The sequence below is a fragment of the Muntiacus reevesi genome, chromosome 1 (assembly GCF_963930625.1).
Source record: "Muntiacus reevesi chromosome 1, mMunRee1.1, whole genome shotgun sequence".
Lineage (NCBI taxonomy): Eukaryota > Metazoa > Chordata > Mammalia > Artiodactyla > Cervidae > Muntiacus > Muntiacus reevesi.
The window spans coordinates 181601555-181625798 of NC_089249.1; the positions used below are offsets into that span (position 1 = coordinate 181601555).

A 24244-nucleotide genomic window follows, 5' to 3' on the forward strand; every position below is an offset into this window, starting at 1 on the left:
GTGCCCTGTCCCCACGGCTCTCACCTCCCCTTCCCCCACCCCTCGCCTGCCCACGCACCTCTCCCCGGGAGTCCCCGTCCTCAGACTCCGAGGACGACTCCTGGATGCTGGAAGAGGGGCGTGAACGGCCATGCCGGGGGGACGCGGACGGCGTCTTTGACTCCTCGTCACTGTCAACTCCAGGTACCTGCAGCTTCGCTGAGGGACAGAGGACACAGGAGGCCCTCAAAGGGCCTGCCCCACCGGCCGTCTCCCCATGGATGTCCAGGGCATGCAGGTGGGAAGGGCCCAGGCCTGGGGCTCAGTCTCGGCCTTCCCTGGAGCTCATTCCATCATGAGCCAGCCTTACCCTGTGTGATCTTGGCCGACACCATCTCTGTGATCTGCGAAGTGAGCTTCTTCAGGAACTCCTCCGTGCCCACCTCGGCCAAGGACAGATGGCCACGGGCCTCTGCTGCCAGGAGCTCTGTTGGGGCCAGAGCCTGGCTCAGCCAGCTGTGTGTGCCACAGATGTGCCTGAACACATGTACCCAGGCCACCCCGGGCTTGGGGTCAGAGATGCCGATGCACACACAGAGCTGGGCCAGCATTGCCAGAAGCAGGACATACTGACCATGACTGGGGTCTCTTTGGCTCAAAGGCATCTGAGCCAAGGTGTGATTTAGGGGACCGTGAACTTGGGGAAGCAGGGTCTGGGCAGTGGAGGCAGTAGGTGCCTGGAGGGAGAGCAGACAGGTGGGGGCAGCGGGCAGCCTGCAAAGGTGTAGGGCACTGGGTGAAGGGGAGCTGAGGGCAAAGCTGAGCAAGTGGTCAGGTGAGGCTTGGAGCTTGGCGCTGTGGGGTTCCCCGGGGTGGGGGGGAAGGTCTGTGCCACTTTCATTCCTGTTGTCCACTTGGCCTTTGGTCTGGGGAGGGGCTCAGGAGGGACAGAGATCAGAGGGAGCCCCGCCAGGCAGTATAACACAAGGACAGGTTCTGGACACTGAAGGCAGTGGGCAGGACCCCAAACTGTGGCTCAAGGGCTGGGGGGCCAGAACCCTGGCAGCTTCAGGTTGACCCTGATGGACGTGAGATCCTTGGCGGGGGCGATGGGTCAGGGGAGGTGTTGGGGTTAAGGGGCAATGAGGATGACCAACGGTGGGCAGCGCAGGAGAGGGAGGAGTGGGCATATTAACGAAGCAGGTCGGTGAAGAATGATCCCACAGGCAGTGGGCACAAGGATGTATGGCTTCTTCCTCCTGACTTCTGTGCAGACAGTATTTTCCATAAAAACGAGTTTAAAGCACACCAAGGTGCTGGGGCCCTGTGCAGGTCAGAATTGGGTCCACAAGAGGCCAGGGAGCCCCGGCCCGAGCAGGGCCAGCTGTGTTCCCAGGGCCACACAGCCCGGAGCAGCCCCACAGTCCTGGGGTGGCCCGCCGAGCAGCCTCCTGCACGCCCTCGTCCCTCCCTGCACAGACGTGTGCCCACCCGGCCCGTACCTTTCTTCTGCCCAGAAAGGTCCGTGAAAGCTGCAGGTTCTGACATCTGTGCAGCAACAGCTTGGGTCCTAGAGGGGGAGGAGATACCCTGAGGAGCCTGACAGAAAAGAGGGTCTGGGGGCTGTGGGGCCAGACGCCACAGTCACGGTCCTGGGGAAAGACTCCTCTCCAGTGGGGAGCTGAGCCCATGATCCAAGCAGAGCAGAGCTGGGTGGGGGTGCAGGACGGGGCTCCGCCCCAGTGGCTGCACCGCCCCCACTCCCAGGACCTGCACCCCCAGGGCCCACATTCTCGGGCCCTCTCTGCTGGCCCCCCGTCTCCTGAGCAGCCCCTCACTCACCCCTGCAGGAAGGTGGAGATGAGGGCCTCCTTCACCTCGGGCTGCTCCTCCGCGGCCCCCGCCTCCTTAGGCACTGTTGGGAGAGCAGGGCAGACCACCAGAGTGATACCACACACCCTTGAGTGTGGATTCTGGCCAGCACCCCTGCCAGTGATGCCTGGCCCACCCACTGGGCCCTGTCCCTGTCCCCTGGAGCCCCGAGGAAGCCTGTGCCCACTGCCCCAACTTGTCCACAGTCACCCCACCAGTGGCAGGAAACGGAAGGAGCGTGCACTTGATTCACCAGCCCTCAGAGGAGCTGAGAGGGCCCGGGAAGAAACCGCTCAGGGTGGTGGGGGCTTCTAGGAGGGTCTAGCTGAGTGGAGCCCACAGGGTAGCGGGCGGGGACTGGCCCAGGAGCCCGGAGGCTGCACACGGCCCACTCTGCCCCCGCTCCCACGCCCACTCACGGCCAGAGACGTGCAAGCCTGCGGAGCAGAGGGCCTGGCCAGCAGCGTTGGAGGCGATGCAGGTGTAGGTGCCCTGGTGCTGTCGGCCCACGTCCAGCAGGACTAGGCTGTGCTGCTGGGCGGAGCTGGCCACCGTGTAGCCCGGCGTGTGGCGGCCGATCCACAGCACACCCTGCTCCGCTTCCTCCCGCAACCAGTGCACAGCCGGCGGCGGGCTTCCTGTGGGCAGGAGTGCGTGCTGGACAGTCCTTCCCCACACCAGGAGGGCGGCTCACCCCCGAGCCTCTCAGGAAGGGTCCTGAGCAGGGGCGGGGAGGCAGGACCGCCTACCTTCCACCTTCACGGAGAAAGTGATGCTGGAACCCTTTTTCACCTTCTTGGAGGAGAATTTCTCCAGGAAGCGGGGTGGCACCAGCTGCTGCTGTGCATCTGGAAAGACACAGGGCATTTGGCGGTAAACAACACGGATCCCCAACTCCACATGGGAATTCCACAATTCCCCCTCACACTCCCTCACTGAATCTATGCCCAGGGCCTCCCTCTCTCTGCCCTCTGGATTCAGCTCACCTAATGCTGGCTTCTCTTCTGGTTCATTGGGGCCTGAAAAAAGCACACAAGTCAGATCTACAGCACCAAGGTGCCCCCTCCCCTGAACAGGCCTGCCTACCAGGGTGGGAGTCTCAGGGGGCCCCACCCACTCCCACACACCACACACAGCACCGTTCCTAAGCCTGGCTGGCCGTGCAGACCTGGGATTCGCACTCAGGCCCCACGGACCAGACGCAATGCTACCCCATGTCAGCCCAGGGGTCTGAGGCGCTGTGCTGAAGCCAACACAGGGAACAGGTCTGCTCAGAAAGTCACACTGAAGGCAAGCCACAGGCCATGTTGGCTCCCCAGACCAGCGCAGACTTGGGTAAGACTTGTAATCACCTTGCCGTGCTCAGGACTTGGAAAAGTAAGCAAGTTCAGACTTCTACTTCTAAAATGACTATGTGCTTCTTCCTCTCCAGAGTCTCCTGAAGGCCCCATGCTTGCCTGGGACTACTCCACCAGCTAGCTGGCCTTCTAGCTAGTCAGTTTTCATGGGCCCCTTGCCCCCTCAGCTTCCCTGGTGGTTCAGATTGTAAAGAATCTGCCTGCAATGCAGGAGACCTGGGTTCAATCCCTGGGTTGAGAAGATCCCCTGGAGAAGGGAAAGGCTACCCCCTCCAATATTCTTGAATGGAAAATTCCACGGCCAGAGGAGCCTGGTGGACTACAGTCCATGGGGTCACAAAGAGTCGGACGTGACTGAGCGACTAACACTTTCACATGCACACTTCACCCCTTAGGGGCACACGCTCTCTGGGAAGCAGTTTCTGGCCGCCTGTGGCTTCTGTACACAGGGGCAGTGACCACTGGGTCCTGGCTTCCAGGCCTGCTACAGCAACCCCGGTGTGGACGCAAGGCCCTGCCACCTTGCTCGGCACCCACCTCGGACCAGGAGCCGAGCAGACGAGTAAGCAGCACCCACGGCGTTGCTGATGTACGCCGAGTACTGGCCGGCATCCTCGCCGGTGACCGAGACAACCTCCAGGGTGTGCAGCATCTTCCTGTCCGACATACGTATGTGCGCGGATGCGGTCAGGGGCTGCCCGTCTTTGAACCAGTAGAGCCGGGGTGTGGGGTAGCCTGAGGCCACAGGGGGAGTGGTGAGCACAGGGCTCCAGCCCAGTGGGCACCATGCCTGCCACAGGCCCTCAGAGAGCCCGGGGTCACAGGTGATCATGCAACCGTGGCTTGGCAGGAGACAGCGCCTTGCCCCCCGTCCCTCTCCCGCTTACCTTTCACCTTGAGCTGGAACTTGGCCAGCCGCGTGCCAGGGGCCACCTGCAGGTCTTTCAACTCCTCCACGACCTGGGGCAGCTGCCCCTCCTCCGAGGTGGACTCTGTGCCCTCCTGCTCCCGGCTGGCAGGGAGAACAAAGAAATGGCAGCCGTGAGCAGGACCAGTGAGGGCTCCAGAATAGGAGGGGTCCGGGGTTGGGGTGGGTGATTCCTGAGCTCTCCTCTGTGCTGGGTGGAGGGTACTGTGGACTGGCTGAAGCCACCACGCTTGGGATGCTGTCAGTCCAAGCCAGCACTGCCACCCCCTCGAGGACCCGGGACCACCAGCCCACCGGCCGCTGCCCACCTCCGCCTGGCCCTCTACCTGGACAGGTAGCCCTGGGCGCTGAAGTAGGACGAGGTCTCTGTGGCGTCCGCGGCAGTCTCATAGTCGGTGCTGGTCACTGCAGATGAAGGGAGGGGCTGAAGCGACCTGCACCTCATCTTCTTCCCAGGCACGAGTCCCACCCCAGAGGGTACCTGATGCTCACTGCAGCTGTTCCCGGGGACACTCACACTTCTGCACTTCTGAGTCAGAAGGAAAGGGGGATGCGGCTACCCCACGGCCCCTCCCTGTCCCCATGTTATATACCAGCCCATGTTTCCAGGCCTGTAACTGACATCAAGACCCAACAAATTATCAGTACTGGGCTTCACAATAGCAGACAGTGGCAATTAACTGAGCTCCTTGGTTCGTTCCCCCTAACTAAGGAACAAGGGTGACACAGGTCTCAAAACCAGCAGCTGGGGTTTCCTCTTAGAGCCACAATGAAGAGTAAGGGCTAAATTTATCTTCTGCTGTGGTCTGAGCGCTGTATCCCCCCAAAATTCACATGTTCAAGTCCTTACTCCTAACATGACGATGTCTGAAGGTGGGAACTTTTCACGGTGATCAGGCTCAGATGACTTCATAAGGGTGGACCCTCATGAATGGGATTAGTGCCCTTCTAAGGAAGGACCCCTTCTCCCTTCCCATATGTGAGAACACCGTGAGAAAACAGCTGTCGGCAACTCGGAAGAGGACTCTCACCAGCACCCTTCCGTCTCCATGACTTCAGGCAGTGTGCTTCTATTATTTAAGAGGCCCAGTCTATGGAACTGTTATAACAGCCTGAAGATATCCACTCCCAAAACAATCAAAGGAAAACAAACACAATAAAGAAAATAATGGCTGTGATGTAGTGATTTATAATAAGAAATAGAAGTTTGGTCTTCCTCCTGTTCCTGACTCAGAGTTCCTACACACTTGGAATTTCCTAACTGGACAGGCATACAGATTGGGATTTTTTAAAAATTTATTTTAATTGGAGGTTAATTACCTTACAATATTGTGGTGGTTTTTGCCATACATTCACATGAATCAACCATGGGTGTACATGTGTTCCCCATCCTGACCCTCCCTCCCACTTTCCTCCCCATGCCATCCCTCAAGGTCATCCCAGTGCATTAGCTCTGAGCACCCTGTCTCATGTATCGAACCTGGACTGGCGATCTATTTCACATATGATAGTATACATGTTTCAATGCTATTCTCTCAAATCATCCCACCCTCGCCTTCTCCCACAGAGTCCAAAAGTCTATTCTTTACATCTGTGTTTCTTTTGCTCTCTCGTATATAGGGTCATCATTACCATCTTTCTAAATTCCATACACATGTATTAATATACTGTATTGATGTTTTTCTTTCTGACTTACTTCATTCTGTATAATAGGCTCTGGTTTCATCCACCTCATTAGAATTGATTCAAATGCCTTCTTTTTAATAGCTGAGTAATATTCCATGGTGTGTATGTACCACAGCTTTCTTATCCATTTGTCTGCCGATGGACATCTAGGTTGCTTCCATGTCCTGGCTGTTGTAAACAGTGCTGTGATGAACATTGGGGTACACATGTCTCTTTTAATTCTGCTTTCCTTGGTGTATATGTCCAGCAGTGGGATTGCTGGGTCATATGGTAGTTCTATTTCCAGTTTTTTAAGGAATCTCCACACTGTTCTCTATAGTGGCTGTACTAGTTTGCATTCCCACCAACAGTGTAAGGTTCCTTTTTCTCCACACCCTCTCCAGGATTTATTGTTTGTAGACTTTTTGATAGCAGCCATTCTGACCAGCATGAGATGGTACCTCATTGTGGGTTTGATTTGCATTTCTCTGATAATGAGTGATGCTGAGCATCTTTTCATGTGTTCATTAGCCATCTGTATATCTTCTTTGGAGAAATGTCTGTTTAGTTCTTTGGCCCATTTTTTGATCAGGTCGTTTATTTTTCTGGAATTGAGCTGCAGGAGCTGCTTGTATATTTTTGAGATTAATTATTTGTCAGTTGCTTCATTTGCTATTATTTTCTCCCATTCTGAGGACTGTCTTTTCACCTTGCCTACAGTTTCCTTTGTTGTGCAAAAGCTTTTAAGTTTAATTAGGCCCCATTTGTTTATTTTTGCTTTTATTTCCAATATTCTGGGAGGTGGGTCATAGAGGATCCTGCTATGATTTACGTCAGAGAGTGTTTTGCCTATGTTTTCCTCTAGGAGTTTTATAGTTTCTGGTCTACATTTAGATCTTTAATCCATTTTGAGTTTGTTTTTGTGTATGGTGTTAGAAAGTGTTCTAGTTTCATTCTTTTACAAGTGGTTGACCAGTTTTCCCAGCACCACTTGTTAAAGAGATTGTCTTTTCTCCATTGTATATTCTTGCCTCCTTTGTCAAAGATAAGGTGTCCGTAGGTATATGGATTTATCTCTGGGCTTTCTATTTTGTTCCATTGATCTGTATTTCTGTCTTTGTGCCAGTACCATACTGTCTTGATGACTGTGGCTTTGTAGTAGAGCCTGAAGGAAGGCAGGTTGATCCCTCCAGTTCCATTCTTCTTTCTCAAGATTGCTTTGGCTATTCAAGGTTTTTTGTATTTCCATATAAATTGTGAAATTATTTGTTCTAGTTCTGTGAAAAATAACTTTGGTAGCTTGATAGGGATTGCATTGAATCTATAGATTACTTTCGGCAGTATAGTCATTTTCACTATATTGATTCTTCCAATCCATGAACATGGTGTACTTCTCCATCTATTTGTGTCACCTTTGATTTGTGTTTTATAACTTTCATCAGTGTTTTATAGTTTTCTATACATAGGTCTTTTGTTTCTTTAGGTAGATTTGGATTTTACATTAATGACGTGATTTTTTTTTGAAAGCCCCTAAGGATGTGGTGATTTTTCCATAAGCTAGGGTAACCAACCACAGGATTAGGTTGGGAACCCCCGGACCTCAAGGAAGGAGAGAAGGGCTGGAGATTTACTTCAGTCACCAATGGCCAATGATTTAATCAGTTGTGTTTGTATAATGAAACCTTCATAAAAATCCCAAAGAATAGGGTTCAGAGAGCTTTCCTGTTGGTGAGCACATGATCAGGGGAGAGCGGCAAGCTCAACCTGGGCCCTTCCCACCTGCCTGGCCTATACATTCCTTCCATCTGTCTGTTTCTAAGTTATATCCTTTTATAATAAACTGCTGACATAGTAAGTAAAATGTTTCTCTGAGTTCTGTGAACCACTTTAGCAAATTAATCAAAACCAAGGAAAGAATCACTGGAACTTCTAATTTATAGCATATTGGCCAGAAGCACAGGTGACAACCTGGACTTGTAGGTGATATCTGAAATGGTGGGGGGGGGGGGAAGCTTTGTGGGACTGAGCCCTTAACCTATGGGATATGATGCTATCTCTGGGAAGATGGATCAGAATTGACTTAAACTATAGGACACTCAGTTGGTATCTCAGAGAATTTCTTTTTGTGGGAGAAAAAATACCCACACATTACAGTTGGGTACAGAATCAGCAGAATGGTTTTCAGGTCACAGGCATTATGCAAGTGAAGGACAGTGATCTGTTAGAGACAGGAATGCAGGCGAATTCTTTTACTAACTGAGCTATGAGGGAAGCCTCAGGAAACAACAGTGGGCCCTATAATTGCCCCAGCTTCTTGCCTTAAGTTTACATGAAGGGGAAACTGAGGCAGAGTCAGGCAGATCCTGAGTAGAGGAAACAAGAACTGATGTCCTGAGGGACAAAGGCAGTCTTTGTCCAGGGAACAGAAAATCCGAGAAGAGAAAGCTGTGCAGAGAGGTCCCCTCTCTCGGGGATTCAGCAGAGCACCAACTGGTACATGCAGAGAGGAGAGCCATCTGAGAGGCCCAGAGGAGACACTGCCAGAGGAGCACAAGGGCTGCAATAATGTCTGATTACAGGCAGACCGGGCACTTTCAGAATGCATGGGGCATCAGGTAGAGTGCTCAGGAACACTCTTACTTCAGCAGACAAAGGCGACCAGCCTTGGACTGCGCACTGCCTTGGCCCCACCTAACAAATCACACAAGGCAGATCCAAAAGGATCCAGCTGCTTCCAAGTAACTCACTGTATTACTCAAGATGATGTGCAGAAACACAAAATACCCACCTCCCAATGGGGTTAAATTCACATGGTCAGGCATTCATCCAAGACTGTCAAGACATGCAAGGAACCAGAAAACACACAACCTATAACATGTAGAAAAATCTGTCAGTGGAAACCAACTCAGACTTGACACAGATGTTAGAACTGAGAGAGAAGGACATTCACACAAGCATTAGAACTGTATTCCATGTGTTCAAAAAGTTAAGATGAGATCGAGAACATATCAAAAAGATTCAAGTAGGGGGGCTTTCACAGTGGTCTAGTGCTTAAGAATCTACCCACCAACGCTGCAGACATGGGTTTGACTCCTGATACAGGAAGCTCCCACATGCTGCAGAGCAACTAAACTATGCATCACAACTACTGAGCCAGTCCTCTCGAGCCTGCGAGCCACAGCAAGAGAAGCCACCGCACCAAAACAAAGAGTAGCTCCCACTCCATGCAACCGGAGAAAGCTCATATGCAATGACAGCCCAGTGCAGTCAAAAATTAAAAAGCAAAAAAAAAAAATCATTTTTAAGAAAAATGATTCAAGTAGAACTTCTAGGGATAAACAATACAATGGATGGGATTGATAGCAAATTAGATACTATAGAAAAAAAGGATAGTGAATGTAAAAGCATAGCAATAGAAACTATGCAAAATGAAATGCACAGAAAACAAGAATTTTAAAATTTAAAAGGATTATGAGTAAGCTGTAGTACAACTTCAGTTGTGCTCAGTTCTCAGTCATGTTTGACTCTTTGGAACCCATGGACTGTAGCCTGCCAAGCTCCCCTGTCCATAGGATTTCCCCGGCAAGTAAACTAGAGTGGGTTGCCATTTCCTTCTCCAGGGGATCGTCCTGACCCAGGGATCGAACCTGCATCTCTTGCATCTCCTGAATTGCCAGGCTGATTCTTCACAAGATTCTGCAAGATAATTACAGAAAAACATCTACTGCTGCCTCACTGACTAGGTCAAAGCCTTTGACTGTGTGGATCACAGCAAATGGTGGAAAATTCTTACAAAGATGGGAATACCAGACCACCTTACCTGTTTTCTGAGAAATCTGTACATTTGTCAAGAAGCAATAGTTAGAACTGAACATGGAACAATGGAATGATCCAAAATTGGGAAAGGAGTACACCAAGGGTACATATTGTCACCCTGCTTTTTTAACGTATATGCAGAGTACATCATGAGGAATGCCAGGCTGGATGACTCACAAACTGGAATCAAGATTGCCAGGAAAAATATCAATAACCGTCGATATGCAGAAAGTGAAGAGGAACTAAAGAGCCTCTTGATGAAGGTGAAAGAGGAGAGTGAAAAAGCTGGCTTAAAACTCAACATTCAAAACCTCAGATCATGGCATCTGGTCCCATCATCCCATGGCAAATAGATGGGAAAAAATGGAAACAGTGATAGACTTTATTTTCTTGGGCTCCAAAATCACTGCAGACAGTGACTGCAGCCATGAAATTAAAAGACACTTGCTCCTTGGAAGAAAAGCTATGACAAACCTAGACAGCATATTAAAAAGCAGAGACATCATTTTGCTAACAAAGGTCCATATAGTCAAAGGTGTAGTTTCTCCAGTAGTCATGTATGGGTGTGAGTGTTGGACCATAAAGAAGGCTGAGCACCAAAGAATTGATGTTTTCGAACTGTGGTGCTGGAGAAGATTCTTCAGAGTCCCCTGGACTGCAAGGAGATCAAATAAGTCAATCCTAAAAGAAATCAACCCTGAATATTCATTGGAACGACTGATGCTGAAGCTGAACCTCCAATACTTTGGCCACCTGATGTGAAGGGCCAACTGATTGGAAAAGACCCTGATGCTGGAAAAGACTGATGGCAGGAGGAGAAGGGGGAGACAGAGGTTGAGATGGTTGGATGGCATCACCGACTCAATGGACATGAGTCTGAGCAAGCTCCAGGAGTTGGTGATGGACAGGGAAGCCTGGCGTGTTACAGTCCATGGGGTTGCAAAGAGTCACACACAACTGAGAGACTGAACAGCAACAAGTGCAACTTCAAGTGGCTCGATTATGTACAAGCCCTCAAATGCAGGGGAAAGGAAAAATATTTCAGGAAATAATGCCTCACAAATTTCAAACTTAATGAAAAATATTAAAATATAAATATTAAAAATACTAAAAGTATTAGTTGCTAAGTTGCGTCCAACTCTTTTGCGAACCCATGGACTGTATAGCCTACCAGGCTCCTCTGTCCATGGAATTCTCCAGGCAAGAATAGTGAGTGAGTAGCCCTTCCGTTCTCTAGGAGATCATCCTGACCCAGGGATCAAACCTGGGTTTCCTGCATTGTAGGCAGATTCTTTACCATCTGAGCTACCAGGGAAGCCCCATTAACTCAAGACGCTCAATTAACTGCAAGACAAGGAACATAAAGACAAGTGCACCAAAAAATATGATTAAATTACTCAAAAACCATTGATAAAAAGGAAATAATAAGTATCCAGAGATTATGTTTGCAGGAATTGACAAGCTGACCCTAATATTCCTTAAAGAAATGCAAAAGACTCAGGATGGTCAAAACAATCTTGACCAAGAACCAAGTTGGCAGACTCACACTCAAAGTTTCAAAACTTAATACAAAGCTATGATAGTCAAAACAGTGTAGTAATGGCATAATGACAGACATCTGGATGAATGGAAGAGAACTGAGAGTCAGAAATAAATCTATATATTTAATGGAAATTCATTTCTGGCAAGAAGAGTTCCAACACAATGTTATGAGGGAAAATATTCTTTTCAACAAATAATGCAGGTACTTTTCCCCAGCCCATAGCTTTTCATCCTCAACACTTGATTTTTCACAGAGCAAAAGGTTCTAAGTCTGAGGAGGTCCAGTTTACCAGTTTTTCGTTTTAGGGTCAAGTCTAAGTAGTCTTTTGTAGCCCTTAATCCTGAGGATTTCTTCCTACTTTTTCCCTAAAAGTTTGATAGGTTCATATTTTACATTTAAGTATGTAATCCTGCTGCTGCTGCTGCTAAGTCACTGCAGTCGTGTCCGACTCTGTGCGACCCCATAGACGGCAGCCCACCAGGCTCCCCAGCCCCTGGGATTCTCCAGGCAAGAACACTGGAGTGGGTTGCCATTTCCTTCTCCAATGCATGAAAGTGAAAAGTGAAAGTGAAGTCACTAAGTCGTGTCCGACTCGTAACAATCCCACAGACTACAGCCTACCAGGCCCCTCCATCCGTGGGATTTTCCAGGCAAGAGTACTGGAGTGGGGTGCCATTGCCTTCTCCGAAGTATGTAATCCACTTTGAGGTAATTTTCGTACAAGGTTGAAGTTCCTATTTTTGGTTTCTTTTTTTAATTAATAAATTTTAATTGGAGAATACTTATTTTACAATATTGTGATGATTTTTGCCATACGTCAACATGAATCAGCCACAGGTACACATGTGTCCCCCCATTCTGAACCCTCCTCCCCTCTCCCTCCCCACCCCATTCCTCTGGGCTGTCCCAGAGCACTGGCTTTGAGTGCCCTGCTTCATGCACTGAACTTGCACTGGTCATCTATCTTACATATGGTAATACACATGTTTCAATGCTATTCTCTCAGCTCATCCCACCCTTGCCTTCCCCCACAGAGTCCAAAGCTATTCTTTAAATGTCTCTTTTGCTACCCTGCATACAGGATCATCATTACCGTCTTTCTAAATTCCATATGTATGCATTAATATACGGTACTGGTGTTTCTCTTTCTGACTTACTTCACTCTGTATAATAGGCTCCAGTTTCATCCACCTCATTAGAACTGACTCAAATGCGTTCCTTTTTATAGCTGAGTAATATCCTATTATGTATGTATACCACAATGCCCTTATCCATTCAACTGCCGATGGACATCTAGGTTGCATCCATGTCCTAGCTACCGTAAACAGTGCTGCGAGGAACACTGGGGTACATGTGTCTCTTTCGATTCTGGTTTTCTTGGTGTGTTTATATTTTTGCCTACAATTGTTCACATTACTCCAGCACTATTTGAAATTCCATCCTTGAATCTGCAATTCTGTGTTTCCTCTAATTGTTGTTGGATTTTTGTCAAAAATCAGATGGATTTATTTGTACTGAAGCTATCTAGGGTCCCACCAGGAATCAGGAACAAAGACCAAATATATATATTTCTTATTAGGCCACAATGCAGTTAACCACCCACTGTGCCCATGGGGTACCTCCAAATCCTCCCAGGTTCTTCCCCATCCCATTTTCCTCTCAAGGGGGCTCCAAAAGAACTCTCCATCTGCCAAAGACATTCCAGCCCCAAATTCCGCCTGGTCTGGGACCAACGCTGGGTTGGCGATGCTCCAACCCAGCACTGTGTCTGACCGGCAGGATCCCTGGCCTGCCTGAATCTTCACACCCACATGTGCACTCACGGTCCACTCGGAGCTCTGCCTTTGTAGAGGACACACCCACGCTGTTCTCAGCCAGGCAGCGGTAGACACCCATGTCTGCGGGCACCACAGCCGTGATGATGAGCTGGTGGCCACCCTGTTGGTCCTCACTGATCATGTAGTGGTCATCCTCCTCCAGCATCCTCCCATCCTTGAACCAGCGCACGGTGGGCATAGGCTGGCCTGCCACCACACAGTCAAAGCTCACAGGGTACCCATCCAGCACCTCCTGATTCTGTAGCTCGGTCAGGAACACCGGGGCTAGAAGAGGAGGGCAGGGCATACAGCACGTCAGCCCTGGGCTCCCCTCAGCTACCCCCGCTGCCAGCAGTTCAGTGCTGCAGGGTGCCCATTCACGTGAGTGCTCACAGACTGGCAGCCAAACAGAATTCTGTCTCTGTCAACCGGGCTATCCCCTCCTCCCCATGCTCTAGAAGAATCCTCTCTTTGCCAGCCTGGTTCCCAAGCTCCCGTGAGGTCAGAGAGATAGCAGACAGGAAATGGGGAGGAAGGGGAAGTAAAGGGAAGGCCAGTCTGGGATTGGAAGCACCCAGGCAGCTGAGAACTAAAGGGAGGAATGATGCTGGGGTATCATTATGATGGTAATCCTTAGGAGGGTGATGATGTTCCCTGTGAGAGAGACAGAAGTAAACAGCGAAATGACTTTTCAATTAATTTAGTTGCCAGAGTGGGAAATGGGGTTCAGACTGGACTATGTGGGACCCTACTTTTTATACAGATTACATCTCAAACCCTCATGGGGGAAAAAAATAAATCCCTAAACTCTAGGAAGTCAGTATCCCCGAACATATTTCATAGAACAGGACTCTGAGGCTCAAAGAGGCAGAGCTGGAATTTAAACTGAGCTTTGTCTCACCCCAAAGTCAGGGCTCTTTGAAGCTCAGTGGGCCGCATATGTGCACAACCGGAAGCTAAAGCCCAGCCACCTCCTTGAGTCTTCAGCTGACGCTGGATCGCCAGCCTGGCCTTGCTCGTCCTCCCCGCGTATAGCGTGCAGACTCACCAGCCTCTGCCGTCGGTGCTGGCTCCAGCGGGGCTGAAGGGGCGGGTGCCACCTTGTCAATGCGCATCTCCACCCTGCGCGGTCCCTGCTCGGACAGACTGATGTCCACGCGGATGCCCAACACGCCAAACATCTCCTGGAAGCGGCTGGCTGCCCGGCGGGCCTCCGCCAGCGTCTCAAAGCAGATGCAGATGGAGTGCTCATCTTCACGGTACGTCTGCCAGTCCCCAGGCTCCTCAGGCTCTGCCTTGCCCTCGTCAGCGCTGAAGAAGATCTCCTCGTCCGAGACCTCCGCTGGGCCCTTAGTGCGGAAGAGGCGGTGCAGCCGCCGGGCGGCCCGGCGGAAGTTGTCATCCAGCTCGCCCCCGGAGGAGCTCTCGTTCTCACTCTCCGTGCCGCTGACCGCCACGCTGGCGCTGTGGGCCACGTGGCCAAACTTGTTGCTCACCTGACAGGTGTAACGGCCGGCGTCGGCCCGGCCCAGGCTGGTGACCAGCAGAGAACAGGTGCCGTCCGCAAGCTGGTCGATGTGGTGGTGCCGGCTGTCCGTCAGCTCCACGCCATCCTTCAGCCAGCGGGCGCGCACATCGGTCTTGCTGGACACGACACACTCCAGGTGCAGGACGTCTCCCACCTGGGCCACGGTGTCCCCAAACGTGCAGCGGAGCACGGGGCCCTCCTGCTGCTGCATCTCCTTCCGGACCTTGTAACCCTTGAAGGCCGCCTGGATCTTCACTGCAGCCTGGTCCAAGGTCGCGTCGCCCAGGTCCCCAGCGCTAAGGTCTCCTGGCGGTGGGTGTACTGCAGGTGGCTTCTCCTGCTGCTTCTCCTGTGGCTTCCCGGAGGGGGCTGCTGGGGCCCCAACCTGTGTGCACAGGTGAGGTAGGGTGCCTGAGGCCCAGGGCAGGCGAAGGACGCGGCAGGAGCACACACAGGGCAGGGGGACACAGAGCCCGGGTCTCCTGCCCCAGCTCCACGCCTTGCTCCGGCATGCCTCCTGCCTGCTGCCTGCTGGCAGCTGCGCAACCTTCACTGAGGCCGAGTGCCTGAGGGCTTCTGCTGCGGCCAAAAAGCAGGTCTACCCTCCCTGAAACTGCTTTCCCCAGAGGGGGACAGTGCTGTGAGGAATACCACAGAGAGACTGGTTCCAGCTCTTCAGGAAAAGCGTTTTAACAGCCACGTGGATGGATAGATGGGTAGGTGACTCATAACCGGGTCAGTAGCTGGATGACTGATAGATGGGCAGATAGTGGGTGGGAAAATGACTGGATAGATGAGTGCTGGACGGACCGATGGACAAACAGTGGACAGTTGACGTGTGGAGGAATGATGGAGTGGCAACGATCTAAGAAACACGCGCCACTCCTTGCAGGTCAAGCGGGAGACTCACCTTGCTAGCCAGTGGCGAGGCGCTGGGCCTCCCGGCCTTCTTGAGGTAGGTAACCAGCGAAGGCGTGCCTGCTCGGGACTCGTCGTCAGAGCTGGTGTGCGAGAGGTCAGCCTCGCCGGTGCGCGCCAGCTCGTCGGCCGTGGAGTACTCCTCTGAGAGGTCAGGCGCAGCCTCCTCAGCCTCCGGCCGTGGGCCTTGCGGGCGGCCGTCTTCCTCGGGCAGCTCGCTGATGGAGTCCAGCGTGGGCTCGCGGCTCATGCGGCGCTTCCGGGCCAGCGCCTCCCACAGCAGGTGCAGGTCGCCCTCCTGGGCGGCCTCGGGGGGCAGGCTGGGCTGAGCGGGGGCCTCCTCCCCAGATTCTGGAGTCAGCACCACTGAGGAGCGCAGGAGACCGGCCAGTCAGACAAGGACAGCGACCCCAGGCCGGCCCTGGCTCCTGACCACAGCTCCCGTTAGAGGCCTCTGCTGCCTGCCTGGGACCCGAGAGCTCCGATGCACAATCTTGACAAGGTTTTAGAGGCTCTGAACGGCCCTCTCTAGGCCTCATTCTCCCTCCTGCACAAGAGCGGGTGAACACAGGAGACCCCAGGCCAGGGCCAGAGCAGGTGCAGGGGACTCAGACGGCAGGCATGCAAGGATTTGGAGCCAGCGGTGGGCACCAAGGCGGGCCATCGACCAGGGGACAACGTGACCTCAGATGTCAGTGATATGGGTTCCGACAGGAGGCTGGGCCACACCGATTGGTGCACTGCCCCACCCCAGGCCTCAGTCCTTAATGTGAGCTATGTTCCTCCCGCAGTTTCTCAGGAGAGAAGCATGTTGGCCCACTCTACACCCCAGGGCCCCTTCCTCCCCTCTGCACAGCAGGCCCCGGGAGACATACCCTGGAAAGCAGCAGCTGACCCAGAGGCTGACTCCCGTGCAGGGGCGCAGCGGTACTCGCCCTGGTCCTCCGCGGAGAAGCCCTGGATCAACAGCATCTGCCGCTGGCCCTGGCAGAGGACCTGGACGCGCCCGCTGGGCTGGATGCGCTCTGTCCCCTTCAGCCAGACGACCTCACCCGCCTCGGCCACCTCGCACTCCAGACACAAGTCCCCCCCAGCCACCACCTGCCGGCTCTCGGGGGCGGGGGCTGCAGGCCTGGGTTCCAGGGGCTCTGCTGGGAACAGGGATCAGGGTCAGCAAGGATGTGGGTGGGGACCCTCAGCTGAGAGAGGGTCTGCAAGCTGGACTCCCGCCTTCACCAACCAAGACCAAGGCAGCCACTCACCAAGCTTCACCGTCTGGGGCAGGTACACGGGCTCCCCAGTGCCCGCTGGGCCCACTGCAGCCACGCGGAAGCGGTAGGTCTCCCCGGGGGCCAGGCCGGCCACCACACACTCGGGCCCGGGCACCAGGTCATGGCACAGCCGCCACTCCCCCGTGGCTGCTGCCTTCATCTCCACCCGGTAGCCACGGAGACCCCCTCCGCCGTCGCTCGCGGGGGCTACCCAGGACAGCGTCACGGAGCTGCCGCTGCGCCCCACCACCTCTGCATCCTCTGGGGGGTCAGGGAGGCCTGTGGGGCGGGGAGGAGGCGGTCAGTGCAGCAGCGGGCAGCCGGCACCCGCAGACCTGCCCACGCTGCTGTCTACTCCCCTGAGTCCTGTAAGCAGCTGTATCCCTCAGCCCCATCTTTCTGCAGGGCTGACAAAGGTGCGCTGGAGTCACAGGAAGACTGTGTGCCCCAAGTCCACTCCACGTGGGGGGCCATGGACAGCCCCCAGCAGCTTCTGAAGCATAAACCCCTCGTCCCCCCACCCACCTCCCCCAGAGCCCTGGACCCGGGCTGCGGCAGGCAGGCCCAAGCCACCCACCCAGCACAGTGAGCCTCGCGGAGGCAACAGCATCGCGAGCAGCAAAGGTGACCTCGCTGGCGTGGTGCGGCTGGGCCCGGCGCAGCAGCAGGGCATGGTGGCTGCCGTCGGCGGTGACGGTCCAGTCTGCGTCATCGGGCTGCACGGAGGCTCCGTTTATGTACCAGGTCGCCTCGCCCACGGGCACCGTCTCGCTAAGGGTGCAGCTGAAGCTGGCCTGCCCCCCGGCGCGCACGGTCACATCCTGGGGCGCCTCCAAGACCTCCAGGCGCCAGCCTGTGGGGCGGGGTAGGGTGGCGCTGTGAGCACAGGGGCCTGGGGGCACTCAGAGACATCCATGCCACCCTCTTCCCACAGCCCCAGAGCAGAGGAGGGTGCCTAGCCTCCCGCTCCTCCCGCCTCTGGGAGCAGCCTCAGAGATCAAAGGCCCCAGCATGGCCACCCCACGCTCTCCTGTCTCAGAGGTCACCGCCCTTCCCAGACGCCCCAGCTCCCCCACCTCCCTCCACCCCTGACCGAGCAGCCAGGTACCCAGTGGAGGAATCCCCATGACCCCTGCTGCCCCAGCCCTCACCTATGACCCCCAGCCAAATACCCAGCGGGGGGGGGGGGGGGAGGTGTCTCAGGAACCTAGGCCCTCTCCTGGGACCCCAGCCCCCATGCCCCCGCAAGGTGACATCTGGGAGGGCTCTGAGAGCCTCATGTGCCCTGCCTCCCCAGCCCCATCGCCAGCCCCTGCGCCCAAGCAGCGTGGGATCTGGTGAGAGAGGTGAAGAGTCCCAAGTCCTCACACAGGGGCTCTAGCCCACCCCGTCCCATCCCACTGCAGCGCGTGGTATTTAGGGGGACGGGTCTGAGAGAGACGCATCCCTGTGGTCCCACCATCAGCCCCAGCATCCCTGACGTGGGTTATCCCGCGGGAGGGGCCTCAGACCAACCCCCCACCCCTATCCTCCCGCACTCCCGCGGGGGGACAGCAGCTGGGGGGGCCACAGAGAAGTGCCCTCTGACCCACAAGTCTAACCTCTGACGGTGAGGAAGGCAGACGTCACCATGTCCCCCACCAGGAAGGTCACGCGGCAGCTGTCCTGCGGCCGCAGGTTTTTGAGCAGCAGCAGGTGCCGCAGGCCGTTCTCGAAGTAGACCACCTCGGCGTTCTCCGAGGTGCGCACGGGCTCATCATCCAGAAGCCAGGTGTGGGCGGCCACCTCCGGCTGGGACAGGACGCACTCGAAGAGCGCCTCGCCGCCCTCGGGCGCCTCCACGTTCTCCAGGCCCCTCACCACCGTGTTCTTGGCTGCAGAAAGAGGGTGGCCCCAGGCGTGCTCAGGGCTTTTCCTACCCAGCACCCCAAGAGTCATGTGGGAGAGCCCCTCTCGGGATGAAGGGACTCAGAGGATGCGGCCGGGGGAGGGTGTCTGGGTGTCCATCAGGAGCCGCCGCACAGGGCCGCCCTGTGTCCTAAGACCCTGACCGTCCCTACACCAGCACTAGGCCTTGGTTAGGAAGGAGCGTCCGCTCCACCTAACAGGCGACAAGCCTCACAAACGGTCACAGACTGAAAACTCACCCGAGGCTGTGGCCAGGCTCAAACGCAGACAGAGGCTTCTGCCTCTCAGCTCTGCTGCAGCACGGGCCTCCAGAAAACTGTTCCCTTCCTTTCCTCCCCCAGCCAGGGCTAACAGACCCACTGGGCTGCTCCCCTCACTCACTCGGACCAGACATAACTCTGCCCTCACTCGCAGCCTGCCCCAATTCTCCTGTACAGAGCATGGGAGTCCGAGACGAGCGTCTCTGCGTGTTCTGTGGAAGCCAGGGTGTCAGGCCTGGACATGCCAGGCCCCAGATCCAGCTCAGCGCCTGGGCCCCAAGTGTTTGCCACCTCCAAGAGCCCATTCCCATGACGGGCCCCTGGTACCGACACCAGTGGCCTCTGAGCTCCGGGGGGCTTCTTGGAGGAGGCAGATCTCTGAGGATGGGCGTGACTGAGCCAGGGAGGGTAGGTGTCCAGGAAGCAGAAGCACCTCGAGGGGACCCTGTGTGGGGAATGAAGAGGGATGGGTGGGGGGCAGCAGAGAGCTAGGCCAGTGGAGTGGACACAAAACAAGCTGAGGGGCGACAGCCGGGGGTGGAGTCAGGCAGGAAAGGAGCGCGACGTCACCCAAGGCTCACAGGCCTCCCCAGGGCAGAGGACCCACGGAGCCCATCCGTATCCGTCTCCCTGCCGCCCTCCCGGCCCGGTCTGCTCACATCGCAGAGCAGACTCCCCCATGGCCCTGGCTCCTTCATTCCCCGAGTCAGAACTGACAGGACCAACAGGGACTTGGGAATGCACGTGCCCCACGTGCACACTGTGCTTGGATGGCTGCGCCCAGCCACATCAAGGCTGCGGCTGCTCTTGGCAGCGATGGGATGGTTGCGGTGGGGGTGGGGGCAGGGGGAAGGTTGGGCCTATAGTCACTGCTGGAGCTCACCCTCCTTAACTCTTATTTCTATACAATTCCAGATTTTACAGCAGCAGTGGCGAGCCCGAGGCCTCCCTCCTGCCGTCTCCTGCATTTCCTTCTCTACTCCCTGCCTGAGGCCCAAAGGCTCCACCCCAGATGTCCACAAGCCCCAGCTGCCTCCTTAAGACCAGCTCACACTGCAGCTCCTTCCCACAGCTCCTATCACATTCCTTCACCTCCCACAAGGGAGCCACCAGTGAAGGGAGGGAGCTCTGTCTGTTTACTGTTGGGCCCCCAGGGGCCGAACAAAAAAGTGTTTAAAGACATAGCTGTTGAAGAGGTCTGTGAATGGAATCCAAGAGACCTCAGGGGCACCGTGGCCCAGACCAGGCCCCACCTGCTCTTCCCATTTTGGACGCCCCCTGACACTGCCAGCTCTCACCTCTGGGAACATTTCAGGTTTTCCAAATCGAATGTGGCTTTGGCCAAATGACACCCCCTCCCCTGCAGAGCTGCTCCGTGTCCCCCATGGGGCATCCCTGCTGTGCTTCAAGTGGGGAAGCGGGGCTCAGAGTATCCTCTGAGTGACCAGCCCAGGAAGGGGCAGCGCTGGGGTCTGAACCCGGGACTCAGGGAGCTCAGCCCAGCGGCCCTCTCCTGCTCTAGGACCCAGCCCCGGCTACGGTCCCAAAGGCCCCCGGACCCACTCATCTACCTGCCAGCCTCGGCCCCCACCCCTCCCTGACAGGGCGTTTGGGGGGCAGATCCTTCGAGCAGCCTCTGCCCTTGTTTTCCAGCTGTTCTATCCAACTGCCTGGGGACAAGAAGGGGTCTGGGTGGGTGGGCTCAGGGCCTGCGATCTGCTTCCTGGGAGCCCCTCTTTCCCGCATCCTGTCACTGCCTGCCACTCCGCCAGCACGGCGCGGCGTGGGCCTCAGCACAGCTGTCCTGGGCCCGGGGCTGCCCGCCAGGCGGCCTCACCTTGCACTTGCAGCAGGGCCACCACACGGGTGCCCGCGGCCTCGCAAGAATAGATGCCGCTGTCACAGGGCAAGGCTGGCCTGAAGGACAGCCGGGCCACGGTCCAGTCCTGCTCTATGACGACGCGGTGCCCGTCCGCACACACCTCCTGCTCGTCCATCTTCCACGTGGCCTGCACGGGCCGTGAGTACTGGCAGAGGAGCTCGGCCGGGCCGCCCTCCTGCACTGCCAAGTCCCGCATGGCACTGACCACTTCCACTGTGGGATCTGTCGGCCGACAGGCCAGGCACGCGTCAGCTGGAGCCGCTGACTGCAGCCCTCCCCCCTCTGCAGTCAGCGTCAGCGACTCAGAGGCAAGCAGAAGCAGGGCTGCGGCGGAAGGGGGACCCAGCACAGTGACCCAGGGCCCTCTGCGTGGGGCCACCCTTGCCCCCACACCCCCGCTCACAACAGTCTCTATCTGCTGGGCCCCTCCTACCGCTGGTCCCTCTGAGCCCGCACTTCCTCTAGGCCGGGACACATGTCACCCCAGCAGGACACAAAACCCACATCTGAAAGCCCTCGGGCCTGTTCAGGGTCCAAAGCTCTGCTGGGCACGGGGCAACCCCAGGCCAACTCACCCCTTCTCCAGGGGCCTTGTCACCGACCCCACAGGGGATCCCACCCCACCTCCACTTGCTGACATCCCATTCAACAAATGGGCTGCCCCTGGGATCTGTGCAAGTGCCCACATTTACTACGCAAGAGCATAAAGGAGGCCAGTTGACAAGCTGGCCAGCGTGGTTGAAACCACACTGGGGCTCTTGTGCCAAGTATGCCCAATACCTCTACTGAGAGCGGGCCGAGGGAGTTCCCTAGAAGTCCGCTACCCTCTCCAATGGCTAGCGCTTTCCCAGAAGGGCCCAAGAAAGGCCCTGACCAAACCCGTGGCAGCAGAAGCAGCTATAAGCAAGGACAGTGCAGGCCAAGCCCGGGGCTGGGAAGGCTGCCTTCACCTCCAGGCTGCTCTCTGGATGTATGCCTGAGGAAGGGGCAGCCACAGAGTGGTGGCCGGGTGGGCAGTCACGCCCAGGGCCCTGTGAGCAGGTGGGAACGGGGTTGGCCTCTAGCATGACTGCTGAGTCCGACTTTCTTTCTCGTCCACCAGCTAGGACTGCTGCCTGCCCCCAGCGCCCACCCTTGGCACACGTGGAAAGGTGCCCGGCCTGTGTGCTGGGGGTCGGGCCCCAAACCCCCACCCAGGAAGCCCGCGGGAAGCGTGCAGGGGCAGCACAGCAGAAGCTCCAGCCCAGGGCAGCTTCCATCGGCTGGTACCTTTGACCAACAACTTGGCCCTGGAGACCAGGGGCCCTGCTCGGTAGGTGACGGTGCCTGAGTCAGCCACCCCCAGGCCTGAGAGCGTGAGGGAGTGGACAGTCCCATCACGCACGGAGATGGCACTCTGGGGGCCGTCCTGCAGCAGGGTCCCATCCAGCCACCAGTGGGCCTCCGGCCCACCCACACGGGACACCTCGCAGGAGAACGTGGCCACCTCCCCCGCAAAGACGTCCACATTCTGTAAGCCACGTACCAGGCACGGCGCTGCCTCTGTGCGAGAGGGCAAAAGGAGGGAGATGGGCTGCCCTGGGTCTGCGGGGCCACACTGGGGTCTACCACTGGGGGCTGACCTGGGTCCACCATGCTGCAGGCAGCCTGGGGATGGGGTCTAAACAGCGACTCTGGCCAGCTGGCACCCCCGGCCCACAGAAGGAGACAAGGAGACCACCCACAGTGAGCCTGCACCACTGCACCCCACGGCACCCTTCACCATATGTTTGACTTCATCAAAGGAGACCAATGCCCTGCATCTACACCCTGTTCAGTAAGGCAGAACTGATGAGCCTCAAGTCCCATGGATGTGATCCTTAAGGGGTTTGGGGCAGGACAGAAAGGTCGTCATGGGGCCCACCTCTCTGAGAGGGACAGGGTCTGCTACGAAGTGAGCCCACTTCCTGGGGCTCTGGAAGCAATGCATCTCCCATCCCCAGAGGGCCATGTGTCCAGGTGTCCCCTAAGGTCCCCTGGCCCTTAGGTTCTGGGGCCCTAATGCAGAATGGCAACGTTCCTGACCTGCTGCACAGTAGGGTGAGTCCAGGGGGCTGCCCAGACCCTGCTCTGTGCTGGCACACCCACCCCAGCCAGGCCCTCCCCCAGAGCCCTCCACGTCCCTCCCAGACACACACATCGACATGCCTGTCCCAGGCCCACACCAGTCACTCCATGTTCTCACAGGAGTGCACATCTAACCATATCCCCAACCTGTCCACCAGCTCCCCATTCCATCTCCAGCATGGTTCCCGAGTTGGCCCATCCTCGCCACCCTAGGCTCACAGCTCTGTCTGAAGCCGCAGCTCGTGTCTGTATGTGAGCCAGCTTACCACAAATGGGGACCCTGATTGAGAAGGGCCAAGGTGCGACCCTCAGTGGGGTCTGCAAGATCCAATCCCACTGCATGCTGCCACTCACAGATGCCCATACTGACTACACACGAGGTCCTTCCCACCCGGCTCTGCTCAGGGCACCCAGGACTCGGCCCTCTCCCGGCGTCCAGCTTGAGGACGCTGCACTCGAGAGCCTTTCCCAGCCCTACAGGCTACAGAGCTGGCACGTGAAGACTCAAGGTGGGGACACCTGGGACTCAGGGCACACTGTCTTCCTGCCCCACCCCCCAGCAGACTGGGGACTCCCTGAGGGCAGAGCTGCATCTGGCCCCTCTCAAGGTAGATAAATATATGATGGACAGATAATGGATGGATGATGGATGGAGGAATGGATAGTGGATGGATAGGTGGATGAATGGGTAGATGGTAGACATATGGATGGGTGGACAGACCCATAAGGAGGGATGGTAGTAGAATGATGGTTAGAGGGCTGGACCGATGACTGATGGTGGATGGATGGTAGATAGATGGGTAGATCCTGAATGCATGGGTAGATGGTGCATGAACGGATGGACAATGATGAATAGATGATAGCGGGTGGATAAACGCATGCATGATAGATAATAGATGGTGGCTGGACAGATGGATAGAGAATGGATGGTGGATGAATGGATGGGTAGTTGAACAGATGGGTGTACGATAAATGGATGGACAGATAGAATAGAGGGAGGGATGGATGGATGCATGGATGCATGCACAGATAGATGAATGGATAAATGGTGGATGGGCTGATGGTTAAGGGATGGCAGATGGATGGGACCAATACGAAAACCAGGAGTGGGACAGCAGACGAGGATGAGGCATTCAGAGATGACCAATTCTGGGGACAAAGTATAACAAGTTGAAGGTCCTTAAATCTCATTTTCATCTCTGGTACACCATCTTTCAAACTATTCATGTGTCACAGGTGTGCTACTGTACCAACATCTGAGAGCGTGTCAGGTATGCAGGTGTGTATAAATAAAAGCACACGAACCTAAATCACAGGAGTAGCTATATGGAGGGAAGAAGCCCAGAAGGCCTTGCCTCGACCTCAGGGCCCAAGTCCCCAGCAGCCAGCCTCC

The 24244-nt window shown here is 55.5% G+C and overlaps 1 protein-coding gene across 1 annotated transcript in view; it reads right to left on the reverse strand.

The window, feature by feature from the left end:
* Nucleotides 1-24244, reverse strand: part of OBSCN (obscurin, cytoskeletal calmodulin and titin-interacting RhoGEF) — a 226432-nt gene that overhangs the window by 19764 nt on the left and 182424 nt on the right. Inside the window, exons 67-85 of the mRNA XM_065917289.1 lie at nucleotides 22015-22287; nucleotides 20701-20967; nucleotides 18297-18569; nucleotides 17273-17548; nucleotides 16687-16974; nucleotides 16300-16575; nucleotides 15417-15790; nucleotides 14027-14891; nucleotides 12985-13263; nucleotides 4464-4542; nucleotides 4097-4221; nucleotides 3747-3944; nucleotides 2838-2870; nucleotides 2601-2699; nucleotides 2271-2489; nucleotides 1822-1894; nucleotides 1482-1549; nucleotides 350-466; nucleotides 59-198 (exon numbers count right to left, since the gene is read on the reverse strand). Coding sequence (XP_065773361.1) covers nucleotides 59-198; nucleotides 350-466; nucleotides 1482-1549; nucleotides 1822-1894; nucleotides 2271-2489; nucleotides 2601-2699; nucleotides 2838-2870; nucleotides 3747-3944; nucleotides 4097-4221; nucleotides 4464-4542; nucleotides 12985-13263; nucleotides 14027-14891; nucleotides 15417-15790; nucleotides 16300-16575; nucleotides 16687-16974; nucleotides 17273-17548; nucleotides 18297-18569; nucleotides 20701-20967; nucleotides 22015-22287 — 4322 coding nt within the window. The remainder of the gene's footprint in view (nucleotides 1-58; nucleotides 199-349; nucleotides 467-1481; nucleotides 1550-1821; nucleotides 1895-2270; nucleotides 2490-2600; nucleotides 2700-2837; nucleotides 2871-3746; nucleotides 3945-4096; nucleotides 4222-4463; nucleotides 4543-12984; nucleotides 13264-14026; nucleotides 14892-15416; nucleotides 15791-16299; nucleotides 16576-16686; nucleotides 16975-17272; nucleotides 17549-18296; nucleotides 18570-20700; nucleotides 20968-22014; nucleotides 22288-24244) is intronic.